Here is a 21,922-nt window from a genome sequence, read left to right on the forward strand (position 1 = left end):
CCCAAAAACATAGCAAAACAAAATAATCTGTTTCAGTAGCTATAGTTAGCTAGCTAACTATATAGCTAAGTGTCATCATCTAAAATAACCCTAATTTATAAAGACAGTTCTTATTTGATTAATGGTGGTCGAACTCATCTATGTGAAGCTAGCCACAATAGTGGACTTTGCGATTAGCCTTCAAAATTAAAGTATGGCATAATTCTCATATTTGCATCACTTTCAATGACATACTTTTATTTGGAAGGCAAACCGCAAATTCCACTATTGTGACTAATCCTTTTTGTGGCTAGCTTCACAACACAACCTGGTCCGGTCGAGCCTCACTAGCCAGATGAAGCTAGCTGGCTGCTTATAACGTTAGCTTTGGGCAACAGGGTTAAGTAGCTGGCTAGCTATTTATTTTCATGAACTTAAGTTCAATTTCAATAGGCGAACAACAAGTGGCAACCTAGCTAATACTTACAAGGATTCCTAAATCATTGCTAAGAATAATGAAAATGACTGCAGTTTCTACTGGTCATTTTTGTCAGGCTGGTTGTATTGCTGCTAGCTAGGTACCAAGCTAAAGCTAGCTACCCCAGAAGTTGTGATCGAACAAATGATGCTTTATTACCAAAGCGGTATTGTAAACACATCGTTCGTGGCCGGTGTTTGCTTGTTTGCAGACTTTTTTGTACATCTTTGACAGTGCTACTATATCTTTTTTGACACGCAAAGACCCAAACGGCGTTCCATAGTATGTATGTCGTGAAGCTAACAGCAGTGACGCTATTACTGTGCAACTCCGGTAGGGCAACATCTGAAAAATAGCGCACTTGGGAGTGTGTACTGGTGCTTGACCAGTTGGCGAAAGCCAACATAACCCACGACAGAGAACGGTTGATTGTCAAGGGGAATGAAATCCATTATCTTGGCTTTAATGGATTTCGCCTTTGAGTTGTCTCGCTGAAATGTTCTTACTCTTTCAAATGACTACTTGACTTGTTGACTGCTCGATCCACACAGCAGACATTGTGGGCTAGGTTAGGAATGCTGTGTTGCATGTGTAGTGCAAAATTGTACGTGGCATCATTATGTCATGTACCTACGTTATATAGATATGCACGGTAGTTTGATATATCGGTTTTTAACATTGCCTTTAAACTAGACATCGGGCCGATACCGATGTTGGCATTTTTTAGCTAATATCGGCCGATTCCGATATGTTCAACGATATATCGTGCATCCCTAATACAGTCCATTCGGAAAGTATTCAGATCCCTTGACTATTTCCACATTTTGTTACGCAACTGCCTTATTCTAAAATGGATTAATTTGAATGTTCTCCTCATCAATCTACACACAATACCCCATAATGAAAAAGCAAAAACTGTAATTATTTTTTTTGCAAATGTATTAAAAAATAAAAAACAGAAATACCTTATTTAGATAAGTATTCAGACCCTTTGATATGAGACTCGAAATTGAGCAAAGGTGCACCCTGTTTCCATTGATCATCCTTGAGATGTTTCTACACCTTGATTGGAGTCCACTTGTGGTCAATTAAAATGATTGGATGTGATTTCGAAAGGCACACGCCTGTCTATATAAGGTCCCACAGTTGACAGTGCAAGTCAGAGCAAAAACCAAGCCGTTGAATGAATTGTCCGTTGAGCTCCTACACAGGATTGATCGATCTGGGGAAGGGTACCAAAAATGTCTGCAACACTAAAGGTCGCCAAGAACACAGTGGCCTCCAACATTCTTCAATGGAAGAAGTTTGGAACCACCAAGACTCTTCCTAGAGCTGGCAGCCCAGCCGAACTGAGCAATCAATGGAGAAGGGCCTTGGTCAGGGAGTTAACCAAGAACACAATATAACGAATATGAATTCGGAGGGCAGAAATTATTAAATATTAAAGCATTAGACCTCTCACTAAAGGCATCAGTCATACAAAAGTTATACTTAAATCCAAACTGGTTCTCTAGTAGATTGGTACGAATGTCTCATCCTATGTTCAAGAAGGGCCTTTTTCCCTTTATTCAGATTACACCTGCTCACTTTCGGTTGTTTGAAAAGGAAATAATCTCCAAAATATCTTTATTTTTTAAACAAGCCTTAGAAAGTTGGTTGCAATTTCAGTTTAATCCACCTGAAAGGACGGAACAAATAGTACAACAAATCTTGTGGTTAAATTCAAATATAGTAATTGATAAAAAAACTGTATTTATCGAAGAAATGTTTAAAAAAGGTATAATTTTTGTGAATGATATCATAAATAGGACTGGTGGAGTAATGTCACACATGCAGCTAACACAGACATATGGAAATGTCTGCTCTACCCAAAATTACAACCAATTAATTGCAGCATTACCACAAAAATGGAAGAGGCAGGTAGAAGGGGATAAAAGTAAGGAACTTGTATGTCGGCCTTATATTAAAGAACATAAATGGTTAAAGAAAAGTGTGATAAATAAAAACATATGCCAATTTAATTTAAGGACCAAAAAACTGACAGCTGTGCCATATAAATTGCAAAATAGTTGGGAAGAGATTTTCGATGTACCCATTCCATGGCACATGGTTTATGAATTGATACGCAAAACAACGCCGGATTCAAAACTTCGAATTTTTCAATTTAAATTATTGTACAAAATTCTTGCAACTAATAGAATGTTATATATATGGGGGATACAATCTTCCCAGCTCTGCAGATTCTGCTGTGAGGAGGCAGAGTCATTAGACCATTTATTTTGGTATTGTCCGCATGTAGCTCGTTTTTGGTCACAGGTCCAGGAATGGTTGAAGAATTGCAACATTTGCGTAGAACTAACGCTACAGATAGCAATACTGGGGGATTTGAAAAGCCATAGTCAATCAATCAATAATATAATAATTATTTTAGCAAAAATGTTTATTTTTAATTTACAATCCGTGGAAGCTATGAGAATAGGAAGATTCAAATCTTTTGTGAAGCATCACAGCACAGTTGAAAAATATATGGCAAATAAAAATCCGAAATGGATGATGTTGGAAGATAGATGGGAAAGGTTGAGTGGAGCTGAAGGGTGGGACTAATAACAAGATAAACAATGTAGGGCATACGGGATCTGTGAAATGTGTATAGGTGCGGAGCTATTGTGAAATAGCACAGTTACAAGTGGAAATCAAACTGGATGGACAACAGAAATAGAGGAAGGACTAAGAACAAACAAGAGAGAACTATTATAAAGTAGACTGTGTCTGTAAAATGTGTATAAGATGTATAAATTGAAGGTAAAAACAGAAATGTTTATTAGTTTACTCCAATTGGGGGATCAGTGGTAGGGTTTGCGGGGAATAATAATAAAGGTATACTCTTTAAAAAAAGTATGTATGTCTATGTAGGTATGTGTATGTATATATGTGTATATGTATGCATACGTGAATGGATATATTTACCCAAAAAAATATGGGGGATTGGAAATGATGCAGACAATTACATTGGAAGCAACATTCTTTCCGCAATATTAAGCTGATCCACCCCCAGAAACAGAAATAAAAAAATAAAAATAATAATAAATAAATAAAAAAGAACACAATGGTTACTCTGACAGAGTTCCTATGTGGAGATGGTAGAACCTTCCAGAAGGACAACCATCTCTGCAGCACTCTACCAATCAGGCCTTTATGGTAGTGGCCAGACGGAAGCAACTCCTCAGTGGAAGCAACTCCTCAGTGAAAGGCACATAACAGCCCACTTGGAGTTGGCCAAAAGGAACTTAAAGACTCTCAGACCATTAGAAACACGATTCTCTGGTCTGAAGAAACCAAGATTGTGCTCCTGTGCCAAGCTTGTAGCGTAGCCTAGTGGTTAGAGCGTTGGACTTGTAACCGAAAGGTTACCCGAGCCACTGCCTGTTCACCCCTCTAAAAATCTGTCGTTCTGCCCCTGAACAAGGCAGTGTTCCTAGGCTGTCATTGAAAATAAGAATTTGTTCTTAACGGACTTGCCTAGTTAAATAAAAAGGTAAAATAAAAAAGACTTGTGGCTGTAATCACAGTCAAAGGTGCTTCAACTGAGTAAAGTCAATTCGTCAAATTTCAGCCCTGCTATAGCTGCCCCGGTCAACTGTAAGTGCTGTTATTGTGAAGTGGAAATGTCTAGGAGCAACATCTCAGCCACGAAATGGTAGGCCACACAAGCTCAGAGAACGGGACTGCTGAGTGCTGAAGCGGGTAGTGTGTAAAAATCATCTGTCCTCAGGTTCACCACTTCCAGTTCCAAACTGCCTCTGGAAGCAATGTCAGCACAAGAAATGTTCGTCGGGAGCATCATGAAATAGATTTCCATGGCAGAGCAGCCACACACAAGCCTAAGTAGCCTTGCGCAATGCTAAAATTCCTCGGCGTACACGTCACGGACAAACTGAAATGGTCCACCCACACAGACAGTGTGATGAAGGCGCAACACCGCCTCTTCACCCTCAGGAGGCTGAAGAAATTTGGCTTGTCACCTAAAACCCTCAAACTTTTACAGATGCACAATCGAGAGTATCCTGTCAGGCAACTGCACTGCCCACAACCGCAAGGCTCTCCAGAAGGTGGTGCAGTCTGCACAACGCATCACCGGGGGCAAACTACCTGCCCTCCAAGACACCTACAGCACCCTATGACAAAGGAAGGCTAAAAAGATCAAAGGACAACAACCACCCGAGCCACGGCCTGTTCACCCCTCTACCATCCAGGAGGTGAGGTCAGTACAGGTGCATCAAAGCTGGGACCGAGAGACTGAAAAACAGCTTCTATCTCAAGGCCATCAGACTGCTAAACAGCAATCACTAACTCAGAGAGGCTGCTGCCTATATAGAGACTCAAATCACTGGCCACTTTACTAAATGTATCACTAGCCACTTTAAACAATGCCACTTTAATAACGTTAACATATCTTACATTACTCATCTCATAAGTATGTACTGTACCTTATACCATCTTTTGCACCTTGCTTATGCCGCTCGGCCATCGATCATCCATATATTTATATGTATATATTCTTATTCCATCCCTTTAGACTTGTGTGTATTAAGTAGTTGAGGAATAGTTAGATTACTTGTTAAATATTACTGCAATGTCGGAGCTAGAAGCACAAGCATTTTGGTGGAGGAGGAATAATGGTCTCGGGCTGTTTTTCATGGTTCATGCTTGGCCCCTTAGTTCTAGTGAAGGGAAAAATTAACGCGACAGCATACAATGACATTCTAAACAATTCTGTGCTTCCAACTTTGTGGCAATAGTCTGGGGAAGGCCCTTTCCTGTTTCAGCATGACAAATCCCCCATGCACAAAGCCAGGTCCATGCCCATGATTTTGGAATGAGATGTTTGACGAACCGGTGTCCACATACTTTTGGGTGGGCCTGTGGATAGGCCCACCCAAAAGTGGGTGGGTTACAGTTCATTTACTGAGTTACAGTTCATGTAAGGAAATCAGTCAATTGAAATAAATTCAGCAGGCTCTAATCTATGGATTTCACATGACTGGGGAGTAGCGAAGCCATGTGTGGGCTTTGGAGGGCATAGGCCCACCCACTGGAGAGCCAGGCCCAGCCAATCAGAATGAGTTTTTCCCCACAAAAATAATGTATTACAGACAGAAATACTCCTCAGTTTCATCAGCTGTCCAGGTGGCATGTCTCAGATGATCCCGCAGGTGAAGAAGCCGGATGTGGATGTTCTGTGCTGGCGTAGTTATACGTGGTCTGCTGTTGTGAGGCCGGTTGGACATACTGCCACATTCTCAAAAATTATGTTGGAGGCAGCTTATGGTAGAGAAATTAACAGTAAATTCTCTGGCAACAGCTCTGGTGGACATTCCTGCAGTCAGCATGCCTATTGCACGTTCCCTCAAAAATTTAGACATCTGTGGGGCGTAATGGGGCGTAAACAAATTTGTGCACAACATTTGAGAGAAATATGCTTTTTGTGTGTATGGAACATTTCTGGGATATTTTATTTCAGCTCATGAAACATGGTATCAACACTTTAAATGTTGCATAAATATTTATGTTCTGTGTATTATGAATTTAGCTATTTATAGGGCTAATGGTAACTACTTCTAAACTTCTAATGATCCAATCAACATGAACGATTGACAGTATACCTAGCTTCAAGTTGAAATGGTGTCCTTTGGGGAAATCAGATGCCAATGTAGCCTACATAAACCCAACCTCACTCCACATTTTCTTTCACATACAGCTTGTGTAACAAAAGTTAGAGTTACTTTCAACTATTCCATGTTATTAGGTAGTCTGCGCAAATGAGTATGGAAGCTGCTCAATGTCTAAATACGATGGCTCAGCTGAATCGAACTCAGATTGTTTCCAATGCTAAGCAGGATACATAGAAGTAGGCATCTGGATGGTAGACTTGTTCTCACTGAAGTGCATTACTCCTCATATACCAGTAAGAGTCACTGTTGGACTGTGGCTTCACATTTTATTTCAATATACCCTTCTACACTGCTCAAAAAAATAAAGGGAACACTTAAACAACACAATGTAACTCCAAGTCAATCACACTTCTGTGAAATCAAACTGTCCACTTAGGAAGCAACACTGATTGACAATAAATTTCACATGCTGTTGTGCAAATGGAATAGACAACAGGTGGAAATTATAGGCAATTAGCAAGACACCCCCAATAAAGGAGTGGTTCTGCAGGTGGTGACCACATACCACTTCTCAGTTCCTATGCTTCCTGGCTGATGTTTTGGTCACTTTTGAATGCTGGCGGTGCTTTCACTCTAGTGGTAGCATGAGACGGAGTCTACAACCCACACAAGTGGCTCAGGTAGTGCAGCTCATCCAGGATGGCACATCAATGCGAGCTGTGGCAAGAAGGTTTGCTGTGTCTGTCAGCGTAGTGTCCAGAGCATGGAGGCGCTACCAGGAGACAGGCCAGTACATCAGGAGACGTGGAGGAGGCCGTAGGAGGGCAACAACCCAGCAGCAGGACCGCTACCTCCGCCTTTGTGCAAGGAGGAGTAGGAGGAGCACTGCCAGAGCCCTGCAAAATGACCTCCAGCAGGCCACAAATGTGCATGTGTCTGCTCAAACGGTCAGAAACAGACTCCATGAGGGTGGTATGAGGGCCCGACGTCCACAGGTGGGGGTTGTGCTTACAGCCCAACACCGTGCAGGACGTTTGGCATTTGCCAGAGAACACCAAGATTGGCAAATTCGCCACTGGCGCCCTGTGCTCTTCACAGATGAAAGCAGGTTCACACTGAGCACATGTGACAGACGTGACAGAGTCTGGAGACGCCGTGGAGAACGTTCTGCTGCCTGCAACATCCTCCAGCATGACCGGTTTGGCGGTGGGTCAGTCATGGTGTGGGGTGGCATTTCTTTGAGGGGCCGCACAGCCCTCCATGTGCTCGCCAGAGGTAGCCTGACTGCCATTAGGTACCGAGATGAGACCAACGCCACGTTGCACCACAGACTGTCCAGGAGTTGGCAGATGCTTTAGTCCAGGTCTGGGAGGAGATCCCTCAGGAGACCATCCGCCACCTCATCAGGAGCATGCCCAGGCGTTGTAGGGAGGTCATACAGGCACGTGGAGGCCACACACACTACTGAGCCTCATTTTGACTCGTTTTAAGGACATTACATCAAAGTTGGATCAGCCTGTAGTGTGGTTTTCCACTTTAATTTTGAGTGTGACTCCAAATCCAGACCTCCATGGGTTGATAAATTTGATTTCCATTGATAATTTTTGTGTGATTTTGTTGTCAGCACATTCAACTATGTAAAGAAAAAAGTATTTAATAAGAATATTTCATTCATTCAGATCTAGGATGTGTTATTTTAGTGTTCCCTTTATTTTTTTGAGCAGTGTATATTTAGGTTGATGGCATGACGTTGATTCAAACATACCATTGAATTTAACGCAAATTCCACGTATACATAGTTTTGATGATTATGTTGAAATTAGATTGATGTAACAACCTGTTAATCAGGTTAAGTCAATGTATTTAAGTTGAAGTTTTACCCTAATTTCAATGTTTACAATGCTGGTTGATATTAGATGAAAACAGTACTAGTCGATGACTTTTTTCAAATCCAATGTATTTTCCACGTTGATTCCACGTCACAATATGTTAACAAATTAGCTTGAAACAACGTTGATTAAAACCAATCTGTGCACAGTGGGAGGTGAGGAGAAAGGATGCAAGCAATGGAGGAAAGGTGAATTGAGAAAGAGCCCTTGTGTAAAGGCTAACCATGTGTTGTGCTCCAACACAAGGGGTTGATGGTATACCTTGGCAGGTGCTGAGTTCCTCCTTGGTCTCCCTCCTCTCCTTCTTCAGGTTGACTAGGCTGCTCCTTATCTCTTCCTTCTCTCTCTCCAGCCGGTCACGCTCTTCCGTGTAGAGCAGCATGTCCGCCTCCGTTCTGTTCTTCCCCAGCTTCACCTCGATGGCCCCAGGGATGGCTAGGAACCAAGAGGAAGAAAAGGAAACATTTTACATGTACACTGCGTGCACAATTAATAGGCTAATTGTATTCCTCACGATTAATGTTATTGTTGAACAAACAATGCTCTCAGTCAATCCAAATGCTGTTGAACCTCAAACCTGAATGTTTAACAAAGGAAATGTTTTGTCTTTCTCAGGGGAATATATAAGTGTGCACAATTACTAGGCAACTATTACTGTGCACAATTATTAGGCAACTAAATTACAAAAATAATTTCTCCCAACTCACTTGTTTATTCAGTGACCAATATAGCACCCTTCTTTTCAATAACTGCCATGAGCCTTCGGTCTATGGAGTCTGTCAGTTTCTTGATCTGTTCACGATCAACTTTCACTAAAGCAGCAACAACAGCCTCCCAAAAGCTATTCAAAGAGGTGTATTGTCTTCCGTCACTGTAAATCTCACGTTTTTATTTTATTTTTTATTTCACCTTTATTTAACCAGGTAGGCTAGTTGAGAACAAGTTCTCATTTACAACTGTGACCTCCCCAAGATAAAGCATAGCCGTGTGAACAGACAACACAGAGTTACACATGGAGTAAACAATAAACAAGTCAATAACACAGTAGGAAAAAAAAGAAAAAAGAGTCTATATACAGTATATCACAAAAGTGAGTACACCCCTCACATTTTTGTAAATATTTGACTATATCTTTTCATGTGACAACACTGAAGAAATGACACTTTGCTACAATGTAAAGTAGTGAGTGTACAGCTTGTATAACAGTGTAAATTTGCTGTCCCCTCAAAATAACTCAACACACAGCCATTAATGTCTAAACCGCTGGCAACAAAAGTGAGTACACCCCTAAGTGAAAAAGTCAAAATTGGGCCCAATTAGCCATTTTCCCTACCCGGTGTCATGTGACTCGTGACTGTTACAAGGTCTCAGGTGTGACTGGGAAGCAGGTGTGTTAAATGTGGTGTCATCGCTCTCACACTCCCTCATACTGACTGGTCACTGGAAGTTCAACATTGCACCTCTTGGCAAAGAACTCTCTGAGGATCTGAAAAAAATAATTGTTGCTCTACATAAAGATGGCCTGGGCTATAAGAAGATTGCCAAGACCCTGAAACTGAGCTGCAGCACGGTGGCCAAGACCATACAGCAGTTTAACTGGACAGGTTCCACTCAGAACAGGCCTCGCCATGATCGACCAAAGAAGTTGAGTGCACGTGCTCAGCGTCATATCCAGAGGTTGTCTTTGGGAAATAGATGTATGAGTGCTGCCAGCATTGCTGCAGAGGTTGAAGGGGTGGGGGGTCAGCCTGTCAGTGCTCAGACTATACGCCGTACACTGCATCAAATTGGTCTGCATGGCTGTCGTCCCAGGAGGAAGCCTCTTCTAAAGATGATGCACAAGAAAGCCCGCAAACAGTTTGCTGAAGACAAGCAGACTAAGGACATGGATTACTGGAACCATGTTATGTGGTCTGATGAGACCAAGGTAAACTTATTTGGTTCAGATGGTGTCAAGCGTGTGTGGCGGCAACCAGGTGAGGAGTACAAAGACAAGTGTGTCTTGCCTACAGTCAAGCATGGTGGTGGGAGTGTCATGGTCTGGGGCTGCATGAGTGCTGCCGGCACTGGGGAGCTACAGTTCATTGAGGGAACCATGAATGCCAACATGTACTGTGACATACTGAATCAGAGCATGATCCCCTCCCTTCAGAGACTGGGCCGCAGGGCATTATTCCAACATGATAACGACCCCAAACACACCTCCAAGACGACCACTGCCTTGCTAAAGAAGCTGAGGGTAAAGGTGATGGACTGGCCAAGCATGTCTCCAGACCTAAACCCTATTGAGCATCTGTGGGGCATCCTCAAACGGAAGGTGGAGGAGTGCAAGGTCTCTAACATCCACCAGCTCCGTGATGTCGTCATGGAGGAGTGGAAGAGGACTCCAGTGGAAACCTGTGAAGCTCTGGTGAACTCCATGCCCAAGAGTGTTAAGGCAGTGCTGGAAAATGATGGTGGCCACACAAAATATTGACACTTTGGGCCCAATTTGGACATTTTCACTTAGGGGTGTACTCACTTTTGTTGCCAGCGGTTTAGACATTAAAGGCTGTGTGTTGAGTTATTTTGAGGGGACAGCAAATTTACACTGTTATACAAGCTGTACACTCACTACTTTACATTGTAGCAAAGTGTCATTTCTTCAGTGTTGTCACATGAAAAGATATAGTCAAATATTTACAAAAATGTGAGGGGTGTACTCACTTTTGTGATATACTGTACATTGTGTGCAAAAGGCATGAGCAGGTAGGCAATAAATAGGCCATAGGAGCAAATAATTACAATTTGGCAGATTAACACTGGAGTGATAAATCATCAGATGATCATGTGCAAGTAGAGATACTGGTGTGCAAAAGAGCAGAAAAGTAAATAAATAAAAACAGTAAGGGGATGAGGTAGGTAAATTGGGTGGGCTGTTTACAGATGGACTATGTACAGCTGCAGCGATCGGTTAGCTGCTCAGATAGCAGATGTTTAAAGTTAGTGAGGGAAATAAAAGTCTCCAACTTCAGCGATTTTTGCACACGATTTTTGTCACAGGCAGCAGAGAACTGGAAGGAAAGGCGGCCAAATGAGGTGTTGGCTTTTGGGATGATCAGTGAGATATACCTGCTGGAGCGTGTGCTACGGGTGGGTGTTGTTATCGTGACCAGTGAACTGAGATAAGGCGGAGCTTTGCCTAGCATGGACTTATTGATGACCTGGAGCCAGTGGGTCTGGCGACGAATATGTAGCGAGGGCCAGCCGACTAGAGCATACAGGTCGCAGTGGTGGGTGGTATAAGGTGTTTTAGTAACAAAACGGATGGCACTATGATAAACTGCATCTAGTTTGCTGAGTAGATTATTGGAACAAATGAGAGCGCCTGGGGAATAGGTGTAGTACTGGGGGCTACAGGGCCTGGGTTAACCTCTACATCACCAGAGGAACAGAGGAGGAGTAGGATAAGGGTACGGCTAAAGGCTATAAGAATTGGTTGTCTAGTGTGTTGGGAACAGAGAATAAAAGGAGCAGATTTCTGGGCGAGGTAGAATAGATTCAGGGCATAATGTACATACAAGGGTATGGTAGGATGTGAGTATAGTGGAGGTAAACCTCGCCATTGAGTGATGATGAGAGAGTTTGTTATCTCTGGAGGCACCAGTTATGCCAGGTGAGGTCTCCGCATGTCTGGGGGGTGGGACAAAAGAGCTATCTAAGGCATGTTGAGTGGGACTGGGGGCTCTACAGTGAAATAAAACAATAAGAACTAACCGAAACAGCAGTAGACAAGGCACATTAGAGAGAGGCATAAAGCAATCACAGGTGTTGATCGGGAGAGCTAAGACAACAACGGGTAAATGGCAATGAATGGGCAGAGAGGGTCAGTTAGGTACACACAGGACCTGAGTTCGAGGTTGGGGCCGACAGATAAACAAAATGAGGTACCGTGTTAGTGAACAGTCCAGCAGGCATCAGCTGGATAGGCGGGGCTCCGTGTCGACAATAAAGGGTCCAGGCCAATTGGCAAAATAGGTATTGTAGCCCAAGAATTACCTGGTATACTTCGTCGGCTAGCCGTGAGATGGGCCTAGCTCGAGGCTAGCTCAAGGCTAACTGGTGCTTGCTTCGGGACAGAGGTGTTAGCCAACAATAGCCACTCGGTTGCAGCTAGCTAGCTGCGATGATACGGTGTAATGGTCCAGAGCTTGCGGCAGGAATCCAGTGATGTGGTAGAGAAGAGTAGTCCGATATGCTCTGGGTTGATATCGCTCTGTGCAGACTGGCAGGTATTGACCGAGCTAAAGCTGGCTGGTGTCTGAGCTAAAGGTGAAGACCGCTAGGAGTGGCTAACAATGACTAATAGCTAGTAGCTAGTTAGCTGGCTAGCCTCTGATGGAGGTTCCAGTTATAAAGTATAAAAATAGCAGATCTGTACCAAATTGGGTGAAGCGGGTTGCAGGAAAGTATATTTAGTTCGTAGATGGAAAAGAATGAAGAAACAGACTATTTACAGACTATTTACACGGGACAAGACAAACACACATCCAACTGCTACGCCATCCTGGAGAACAGGATAAACAAATAGATATATTTATAGTGTGCCGGTTTCCATTCACTCTGTGTAAAAAGTTTCTACTTGATTAGAGTGACTGTTCAATTAACACTGCTCTCCAATATCCTCTGTGTCTTTGGTTAATTTCTCACCTGTGGATAAGACTTTGGTCCTATGGTCTCCACTGCTGGCGGTTCGGCCTCTGAGAGGTTCGGGACTGTGAGGGGGAAGGCTGAATGCAAGAGTGGTAGCTGCAGGACTCTGAGGGATTTTGGGGGGCTGAGTGTTAAGGGTGGTTGTACTGGGGGCCTGGGGGTGCTGTATGCCTGAACTGGCCCTTTTCTGGATGTCTTGGCTGAGGAGAGAGGTCTTTTGAGCCTGGGTATAGGGCTGTAAAGGGCTGGGAGACAGGGGGCGCTCCTGCTCAGGTCTGTTGGTGTTAGCAGTGGGTTCCACTCCATTGTGGGATGGTGGAAGCTCTGATTCGGATAAGACGCTAGAATCAACCTAGGAACGTAGATATGCATTACATTTAATGAATTATTTTATCTACACGTACAAACATTTCTCATTTTATTCTAACAACATCCATACCATTATTATTTATAGCACAAGATACTAAACAATGGTATTGTTCAAACCTTTGTATTAAAATCAGGGTTAAGCTTAATTCAATTCATATAATGAATTGATGCTCACGGAATTTACTTAAGATATAATTTAGACATTCTTACATGATTACAATGGATACAGTATTAGCCTTGGGTTTAGATGCTGAATGATTTGGTTCCATACCTGGCTAGGGAGGTCCTGCTGCTCCTCAGTGGGGGCGGGTGAAGAGCGGGGGGGTTCTTTGTTTGGGGACCCTATGCCACAGGACGTGTGCAGGAACGATCGTACAGGAATGAGGTCCAAGTAAACCCTGTCTGCTGCGTCCTGCCCTGCACTGTCCACCACCACCACATCGCCATCTTGACCACACGGTCCAGTGCTGTCTTGACGACATTGACCACTGCTCTCCTGATCATCCAGAAGCCCGCTCTCCTCTGCATCCTGTCATGGCAGAAACAGAGGTACACACAGCACTGAGATACTGCTTTTCCAGGCTCCCTACATAATTATGAGTGATGAGAGGTGTTTCAGACATAATTATGCACCATAGTTGCATTTTTTAATTCTGGCGCCGAGAGAGTTCAACCAGTGACGTCAGCAATTGATTGATCCTAAAATGAATGGAGTCATGTTTTGTAGCAATTATTGTGGCCTTTGTGTTTCACCGATTGCACAATCATTTTGCAGCGAGTAGATATGATTATCCTTGTTCAATAGAGACATTGGACTTTTCTCAACGATGTTCCTGTCTGCCACAACATTGCAGCATATCTAGGTTGACAAATTTTACATGGCAAATTTTATATGGCTTTGTAAAGACTACAGCCTGACGGGAGCCCTTCTTCCTTCTAGAATTGTGTTCCTACCCTCAAAGGCGGGCTAAACCGAGGCGGTACTAGTTTCTACAGGTTCACAGGAGCAATGTTACCGTGCACTGTCTATCCAAGATGATTAAATAATTAAAATGGCTGATTGAGTGCTTGAGACGTTTTTGTTTTTTTCTGTAAAAAGCTCTATTTTTACATGAAGCAGTGTTGTTCAGTACAGTATAAGTTGATTCGGCCATAACAGGGCTTGCTAGGACCACTACAAGTCAAGCTAGGCAAGTTGAGCTAGCTAGTATGTATATAATGGAGTTTGATCAAATCTTTTATATAATATTTTTTTACAAGTCTATGACAAGTGACCAAATGATTCAAGCTGCATCAGAAAACAATCATGAGTACTTCAAATACTGCATCAATTCATTGTGAAATTCATGAAATGTATTTGGAAGTAACTAGCTACAATATTACTGCTAAAACAAATGATGCAGGGAGTTGGTGCATTTCAACTTTCATTTGTTGGCATGTAACCATGTTTCAATAAAACTGTAAATTAGTCTGTCAATATAGCAAATAAGTAGACATGGCTTGTATCCAATAAAACGATTATTTGCTCTGGAGAATGAGGTGAGTTTTCATAGCAGTATGCAGGAAGTGTTTCACAATTCCTGACATTTAATCCTAGCAAAAATTCCCTGTCTTAGGTCAGTTAGGATCACCACTTTATTTTAAGAATGTGAAATGTCAGAATAATAGTAGAGAGAATGATTTATTTCAGCTTTTATTTCTTTCATCACATTCCCAGTGCGTCAGAAGTTTACATGCACTCAGTTAGTATTTGGTAGCATTGCCTTTAAATTGTTTAACTTGGGTCAAAACGTTTCAGGTAACCTTCCACAAGCTTCCCACAATAAGTTGGGTGAATTTTGGCCCATTCCTCCTGACAGAGCTGGTGTAACTGAGTCAGGTTTGTAGGCCTTCTTGCTCGCACACGCTTTTTCAGTTCTGCCCACACATTTTCTATAGGATTGAGGTCAGGGCTTTGTGATGGCCACTCCAATACCTTGACTTTGTTGTTCTTAAGCCATTTTGCCACAACTTTGGAAGTATGCTTGGGGTCATTGTTCATTTGGAAGACCCATTTGCGACCAAGCTTTAACTTCCTGACTGATGTCTTGAGATGTTTGCTTCAATATATCCACATAATTTTCTTTCCTCATGATGCCATCTATTTTGTGAAGTGCACCAGTTCATCCTGCAGCAAAGCACCCCCACAACATGATGCTGCCACCATGGTGCTCTTCAAGCCTCCCACTTTTTCCTCCAAACATAACGATGGTCATCATGGCCAAACAGTTCTATTTTTGTTTCATCAGACCAGAGGACATTTCTCCAAAAAGTACGATCTTTGTCCCCATATGCTGTTGCAAACTGTAGTCTGGCTTTTTTATGGCGGTTTTGGAGCAGTGGCTTCTTCCTTGCCCAGCGGAATTTCAGGTTATGTCGATATAGGACTCGTTTTACTGTGGATATAGATACTTTGTACCTGTTTCCTCCACTATCTTCACAAGGTCCTTTGCTGTTGTTCTGGGATTGATTTGCACTTTTCGGCACCAAAGTACATTGATCTCTAGGAGACAGAACGCGGCTCCTTCCTGAGCGGTATGACGGCTGCGTTGTCCCATGGTGTTTATACTTGCGCACTATTGTTTGTACAGATGAATGTGGTACCTTCAGGCATTTGGAAATTGCTCCCAAGGAGGAACCAGCCTTGTGGAGGTCTACAATTTTTTTCTGATTTCTGATTTCTTTTGAATTTCCCATGATGTCAAGTAAAGAGGCACTGAGTTTGAAGGTAGGCCTTGAAATACATCCACAGGTACACCTCCAATTGATTCAAATTATGTCAATTAGCCTATCAGAAGTTTCTAAAGCCATGACATAACTTTCTGGAATTTTCCAAGCTGTTTAAAGGCACAGTCAACCTAGTGTATGTAAACTTCTGACCCACTGGAATTGTGATACAGTGAATTATAAGTGAAATAATCTGTCTGTAAACAATTGTTGGGAAAATGACTTGTGTCATGCACAAAGTAGATGTCCTAACCGACTTGCCAAAACTATAGTTTGTTAACAAGAAATTTGTGAAGTGGTTGAAAAGCGAGTTTTAATGACTCCAAGCTAAGTGTATGTAAACTTCTGACTTCAACTGTACGTACGTACACACACACCCCACCCTACCCCCACAAACAACCACAAGCTCAGATGTTCAACTGTTGTTCCATCCCGAGCCCAACTCAAGAAAGGACTTGATGTGCGAATGCATACAGTTGTAGCTGTTTGAGAAGGCATGCAACATTTAACAAGAATGGGGAGATTTGATTAACCAATGTCAAGTCCTAGCTGATGGTGCTCAGATACACCCCCTTCCCCAGAAACACGCTGGTTGATAATGGAACACTAGTCAATTAATGTTTAGATATCTTGCATTACTCATCTCATATGTATATACTGTATTCTAAACTATTCTACGGTATCTTAGTCACTTAATGTTTACATATCTGGCATTACTCTTCTCATGTATTTACAGTCGGAGCCAAAAGTTTTGAGAATGACACAAATATTAATTTTCACAAAGTCTGCTACCTCAGTTTGTATGATGGCAATTTGCATATACTCCAGAATGTTATGAAGAGTGATCAGATGAATTGCAATTAATTGCAAAGTCCCTCTTTGCCATGCAAATGAACTGAATCCCCCAAAAACATTTCCACTGCATTTCAGCCCTGCCACAAAAGGACCAGCTGACATCATGTCAGTGATTCTCTCGTTAACACAGGTGTGAGTGTTGACGAGGACAAGGCTGGAGATCACTCTGTCATGCCGATTGAGTTTGAATAACAGACTGGAAGCTTCAAAAGGAGGGTGGTGTTTGGAATCATTGTTCTTCCTCTGTCAACCATGGTTACCTGCAAGGAAACATGTGCCGTCATCATTGCTTTGCACAAAAAGGGCTTCACAGGCAAGGATATTGGTGCCAGTAAGATTGCACCTGGTGGTTCAAAAAAATCAACCATTTATCAGATCATCAAGAACTTCAAGGAGAGCGGTTCAATTGTTGTGTAGAAGGCTTCAGGGCGCCCAAGAAATCCCAGGAAGCGCCAGGACCGTCTCCTAAAGTTGATTCAGCTGCAAGATCGGGGCACCACCAGTACAGAGCTTGCTCAGGAATGACAGCAGGCAGGTGTGAGTGCATCTGCACGCACAGTGAGGCAAAGACTTTTGGAGGATGGCCTGGTGTCAAGAAGGGCAGCAAAGATGCCACTTCTCTCCAGGAAAACCATCAGGAACAGACTGATATTCTGCAAAAGGTACAGGGATTGGACTGCTGAGGACTGGGGTAAAGTCATTTTCTCTGATGAATCCCCTTTCCGATTGTTTGGGGCATCCGGGAAAAAGCTTATCCGGAGAAGACAAGGTGAGCGCTACCATCAGTCCTGTGTCATGCCAACAGTAAAGCATCCTGAGACCATTCATGTGTGGGGTTGCTTCTCAGCCAAGGGAGTGGGCTCACACAATTTTGCCTAAGAACACAGCCATGAATAAAGAATGGTACCAACACATTCTCCGGGAGCAACTTCTCCCAACCATCCAGGAACAGTTTGGTGACGAACAATGCCTATTCCAGCATGATGGAGCACCTTGCCATAAGGCAAACGTGATAACTAAGTGGCTCAGGGAACAAAACATAGATATGTTGGGTCCATGGCCAGAAAACTCCCCAGACCTTAACCCCATTGAGAACTTGTGGTCAATTCTCAAGAGGCGGGTGGACAAACAAAAACCCACAAATTCTGACAAACTCCAAGCATTGATTATGCAAGAATGGTCTGCCATCAGTCAGTGGCCCAGAAGTTAATTGACAGCATGCCAGGGCGGATTGCAGAGGTCTTGAAAAAGAAGGGTCAACACTGCAATATTGACTCTTTGAATCAACTTCATGTAATTATCAATAAAAGCCTTTGACACTCATGAAATGCTTGTAATTATACTTCAGTATTCCATAGTAACATCTGACAAAAATATCTAAAGACACTGAAGCAGCAAACTTTATGGAAATTCATATTTGTGTCATTCTCAAAACTTTTGGCCACGACTGTACTGTTCTCTATACTATTCTACAGTATCTGATTCACTTAATAATGCTTACATATCTTGCTTTACTCATCTCATATGTATATACTGTTTTTCTATACTATTCTACTGTATCTTAGTGCGTTCAGCTCTGACATCATTTGTCCATATGTATATAGTCTTAATTCATTCCTACTTAGATTTGTGTGTATATGTTGTGTAATTTGTTAGATATTACTTGTTAGATGTTACTGCACTGTTGGAGGTAACAGCACAAACATTTCACTACACCCGCAATAACATCTGCTAATCACGTATATGTAACCAATCAAATTTGATGCCACACTCACCACATACGCTGCTGCTATTGTCTATTATCTATTCTGTTGCCTAGTTACTTTACCCCTACCTATATGTACATAGCTACCTCAATTATCTCGTACACCTGCACATCGACTCGGTACTGGTACTCCCTGTATATAGCCATGTTACTTTTACTCGTTGTGCTATTCATTATTCACTGTGTATTTATTTTTCATGTCACCATTTTTATTTGTTATTTTATATCATTATCTTAACTCTGCATTGTCTGAAAAAGGACTCGTAAGTAAGCATTTCACAATTAGTCTACACCTCATTTACAGGGGACAAATACAATTTAATTTGAGTTGTAAGCATACTACGCATTCTATATTATACTATATCAGCCTAATTGAATATGGATGTTGTGTCAGCTGAATGATCCAGGCAGTGTCCTGAATGTTCTTCAGTTGGTGAACCTCATCTTGTGTTGGTCAATGGCAGCTAGTTTAGTAGGCATTGGCGCTGTGGCGATGTAGGCAGGGATGTTGGGGAGCTGTGACATTGCCTGCTTGTAGACCACTGTCTTGTCCTTTCTTCGCTCCACAGCCAGGTGGACAAGTCTCTCCCTGAAGTTGTGGGTTCTGAGTTAGTACATTTTCTTCAGCACCCACTGCTTCGACCTCTTACAATAGATTAGTTTGTACTGCAAGTCTCCTGGAAAGACATGAAGACAGATCATGAGGATGTGTAACCATAAAATAAACAAATGTTCATGTGTAAACAAAAATGGGTACATTAGACTGGTAGAGTGCCTTGCAAAATTATTAATGTTTTCCCTATTTTGTTGCATTACAACCTGTAATTTAAATTGATTGATTTCTGTTTGGATTTCATGTAACGGACATACACAAAATTGTCCAAATTGGTGAAGTGAAACTAAAAAAATGACTTATTTTTTTTAATATGGAAAAGTGGTGTGTGCATATGTATTCACCCCCTTTGCTATGAAGCCCCTAAATAAGATCTGGTGCAACCAATTACCTTCAGAAGTCACAATTTTTTTATTTGCTAAAAATTGAGCTTTTTGGCTATCAAGAAAAACCTTATGTCTGGCGCAAACACAACACCTCTCATCACCCCGAGAACACCATCCCCACAGTGAAGCATGGTGGTGGCAGCATCATGCTGTGGGGATGTTTTTCCATTGGCAGACACTGGGAAACTGGTCAGAATTGAAGGAACGATGGATGGCGCTAAATACAGGGAAATTATTGAGGGAAACCTGTTTCAGTCTTCCAGAGATTTGAGACTAAGACGGAGGTTCACCTTCCAGCAGGACAATGACCCTAATCATACTGCTAAAGCAACACTCAAGTGGTTTAAGGGGAAACATTTACAATGTTGGAATGGCTTAGTCAAAGCCCAGACCTCAACCCAATTGAGAATCTGTGGTATGACTTAAAGATTGCTGTACACCAGCGGATCCCATCAAACTTGAAGGAGCTGGAGCAGTTTTGCCTTGAAGAATGGGCAAAAATCCCAGTGGCTAGATGTGCCAAGCTTATAGAGACATAACCCAAGAGACTTGCAGCTGTAATTGCTGCAAAAGGTGGCTCTACAAAGTATTGACTTTGGGGTGGGCTTATTGTTTTTTTGTGTCTTATTTCTTGTTTGCTTCACAATAAAAAACATTTTGCATCTTCAAAGTGGTAGGCATGTTGTGTAAATCAAATGATACAAACCTCCCAAAAATCTATTTAAATCCCAGATTGTAAGGCAACAAAATAGGAAAAATGCCAAGGGGGTGAATACTTTTGCAAGCCACTGTATGTTTTGTTACACTCAGAGGCAATAATGGGGCATTGAGATGGGCTGTTAACGAAGGTGTGACAAGTTTGAGGGGGGCTTGACTTGTAGACAGTCTAGTCATGTATTGTTGTGTACGAGCACCTTCAGTTGTGCTGTTTAGTAGACAAGCACTGCCAACAATAGAGTGAATAGGCTAGAAAAGTATACTAACACCCCCTCTCCCCTATGCCAAAGAACTGACTTCAAGTGTGTGAAAAGTTTGAGGAGGACCTGGCTTGTTTATTGGTGATTTTGTATTCTCAAGAGGGGGATTTCGCTTTCATAAATACCTTTGGCTTGTTTGCATCCCACATTCTCATTATGCTTTCCACTCTGTGTCCACTTTTTCATTTCACAGGAGCCCAAAATGCTCCCGCTTTGGGGAGTACTTTAGGAGAGCACTGTGGAATGCCTCCAGATGGCCTGTGTGTTTATAAAGACAAAACAGAGTAGACTAAGTATTTTTTGGCTTTTCTGATTGAAAATATAAAAACGTTATGGTTATTGATGACCACTAAACTGTATGTTTGAATCTGGTCATTTGTTAGAGATCAGTTTTCAAATGTTTGTCCAACACAATTGCAGAGGTCATCAAACACAACTGAGGTCAGGGTGTTGACAGTGTACTTCCCCCCCCCCCCGTGTCCAGCCGTGTACGTCACAGATGTCCTTGAGAACGGAGGTCCACATACGCTTCAGCTCCTTCAAAGACAGACGACATATATCTGCTTTTAGATATCATCAGTACAGGGCATGTACCAGTACAAGTGCTAGGTGTCTCCTGGACCAATGCATATCGATCAGATTTGGGGTGAGAATGACAGCACATTACAGTGAACAAGAAACACAACTTACGGTGCGGTTCTCTCAATTTAATTTACCTCAGGGTCTCCATTACACCTTGCTGAACACCAAAACATGTGGTTTGTGAGGGAACGTATCGAGGGACACAAGGTCTCATTTCCTCGCTTCTTGGCCTTCAGCAGATGTTTATTTTGGATACCTGTTTGAAAGAAATGTGACTAGCCATTCAAATGTTTTTATACAACAAACTAATTAGCCCTTTCTGATTTTCTCAATTTTTGCAAAAAATGTTAAATACTGAACGTTATTAGATCTTCAACCAAAACCTAATATTAGATAAAAGGAACCTGAGTTTACAAATAACAAAAATGTATTATACTTATTTATTTAATTAACAAAGTTATGGAACACCCAATTCCCCTGTGTGAAAAAGTAAGTGCACCCTTACACTCAATAACTGGTTGTGCCACCTTTAGCTGCAATGACTGCAACCAGATACTTCCTGTAGTTGTTGATCAGTCTCTCACATCGCTGTGGAGGAATTTTGGCCCACTCTTGCATGCAGAACTGCTTTAACTCAGCAACATTTATGGGTTTTCAAGCGTGAACTGCTCGTTTCAAGTCCTGCCATAACATCTCAATTGGGATTGGGTCTGGACTTTGACTAGGCGATTCCAAAACTCCAAATTTGTTGCTTGCTTTTTAACCATTTTCATGGAGACTTGATTGTGTGTTTTGGATCATTGTCTTGCTACAGGACTCAGCTGTGATTCAGCTTCAGCTCAGACTGATGGCCTGACATTCTCCTGTAAAATGCTCTGATACAGAGCAGAATTCGTTGT

The 21,922-nt window shown here is 42.2% G+C and overlaps 1 protein-coding gene and 1 long non-coding RNA gene across 4 annotated transcripts in view; both read right to left on the minus strand.

Annotated features, from left to right (window-relative positions):
• The window catches only part of afap1l2 (actin filament associated protein 1-like 2), a 162,098-nt gene that overhangs the window by 14,447 nt on the left and 125,729 nt on the right, over nt 1-21,922 (minus strand). For both annotated transcript variants that reach the window (XR_005476798.1, XM_038991642.1), the window contains exons 14-16: nt 13,351-13,608; nt 12,708-13,062; nt 8,280-8,453 (exon numbers count right to left, since the gene is read on the minus strand). Coding sequence is in view for 1 of the 2 variants with exons in the window: in XM_038991642.1 (XP_038847570.1) it covers nt 8,280-8,453; nt 12,708-13,062; nt 13,351-13,608 (787 nt within the window). In the remaining variant the exon portion in view is untranslated. The remainder of the gene's footprint in view (nt 1-8,279; nt 8,454-12,707; nt 13,063-13,350; nt 13,609-21,922) is intronic.
• LOC120046423 lies at nt 18,666-21,574 on the minus strand. Of its 2 annotated transcripts, XR_005476800.1 has the most exons (4): nt 21,529-21,574; nt 21,158-21,279; nt 20,567-20,978; nt 18,666-19,142 (listed from the first exon to the last, which is right to left on the minus strand). It is a non-coding gene; the product is annotated as an uncharacterized LOC120046423 (long non-coding RNA). The 2 variants fall into 2 exon arrangements; XR_005476799.1 differs by having other exon boundaries at nt 20,567-21,279.

This window comes from Salvelinus namaycush, chromosome 4, assembly GCF_016432855.1.
Source record: "Salvelinus namaycush isolate Seneca chromosome 4, SaNama_1.0, whole genome shotgun sequence".
In the NCBI taxonomy this organism is placed as follows: domain Eukaryota; kingdom Metazoa; phylum Chordata; class Actinopteri; order Salmoniformes; family Salmonidae; genus Salvelinus; species Salvelinus namaycush.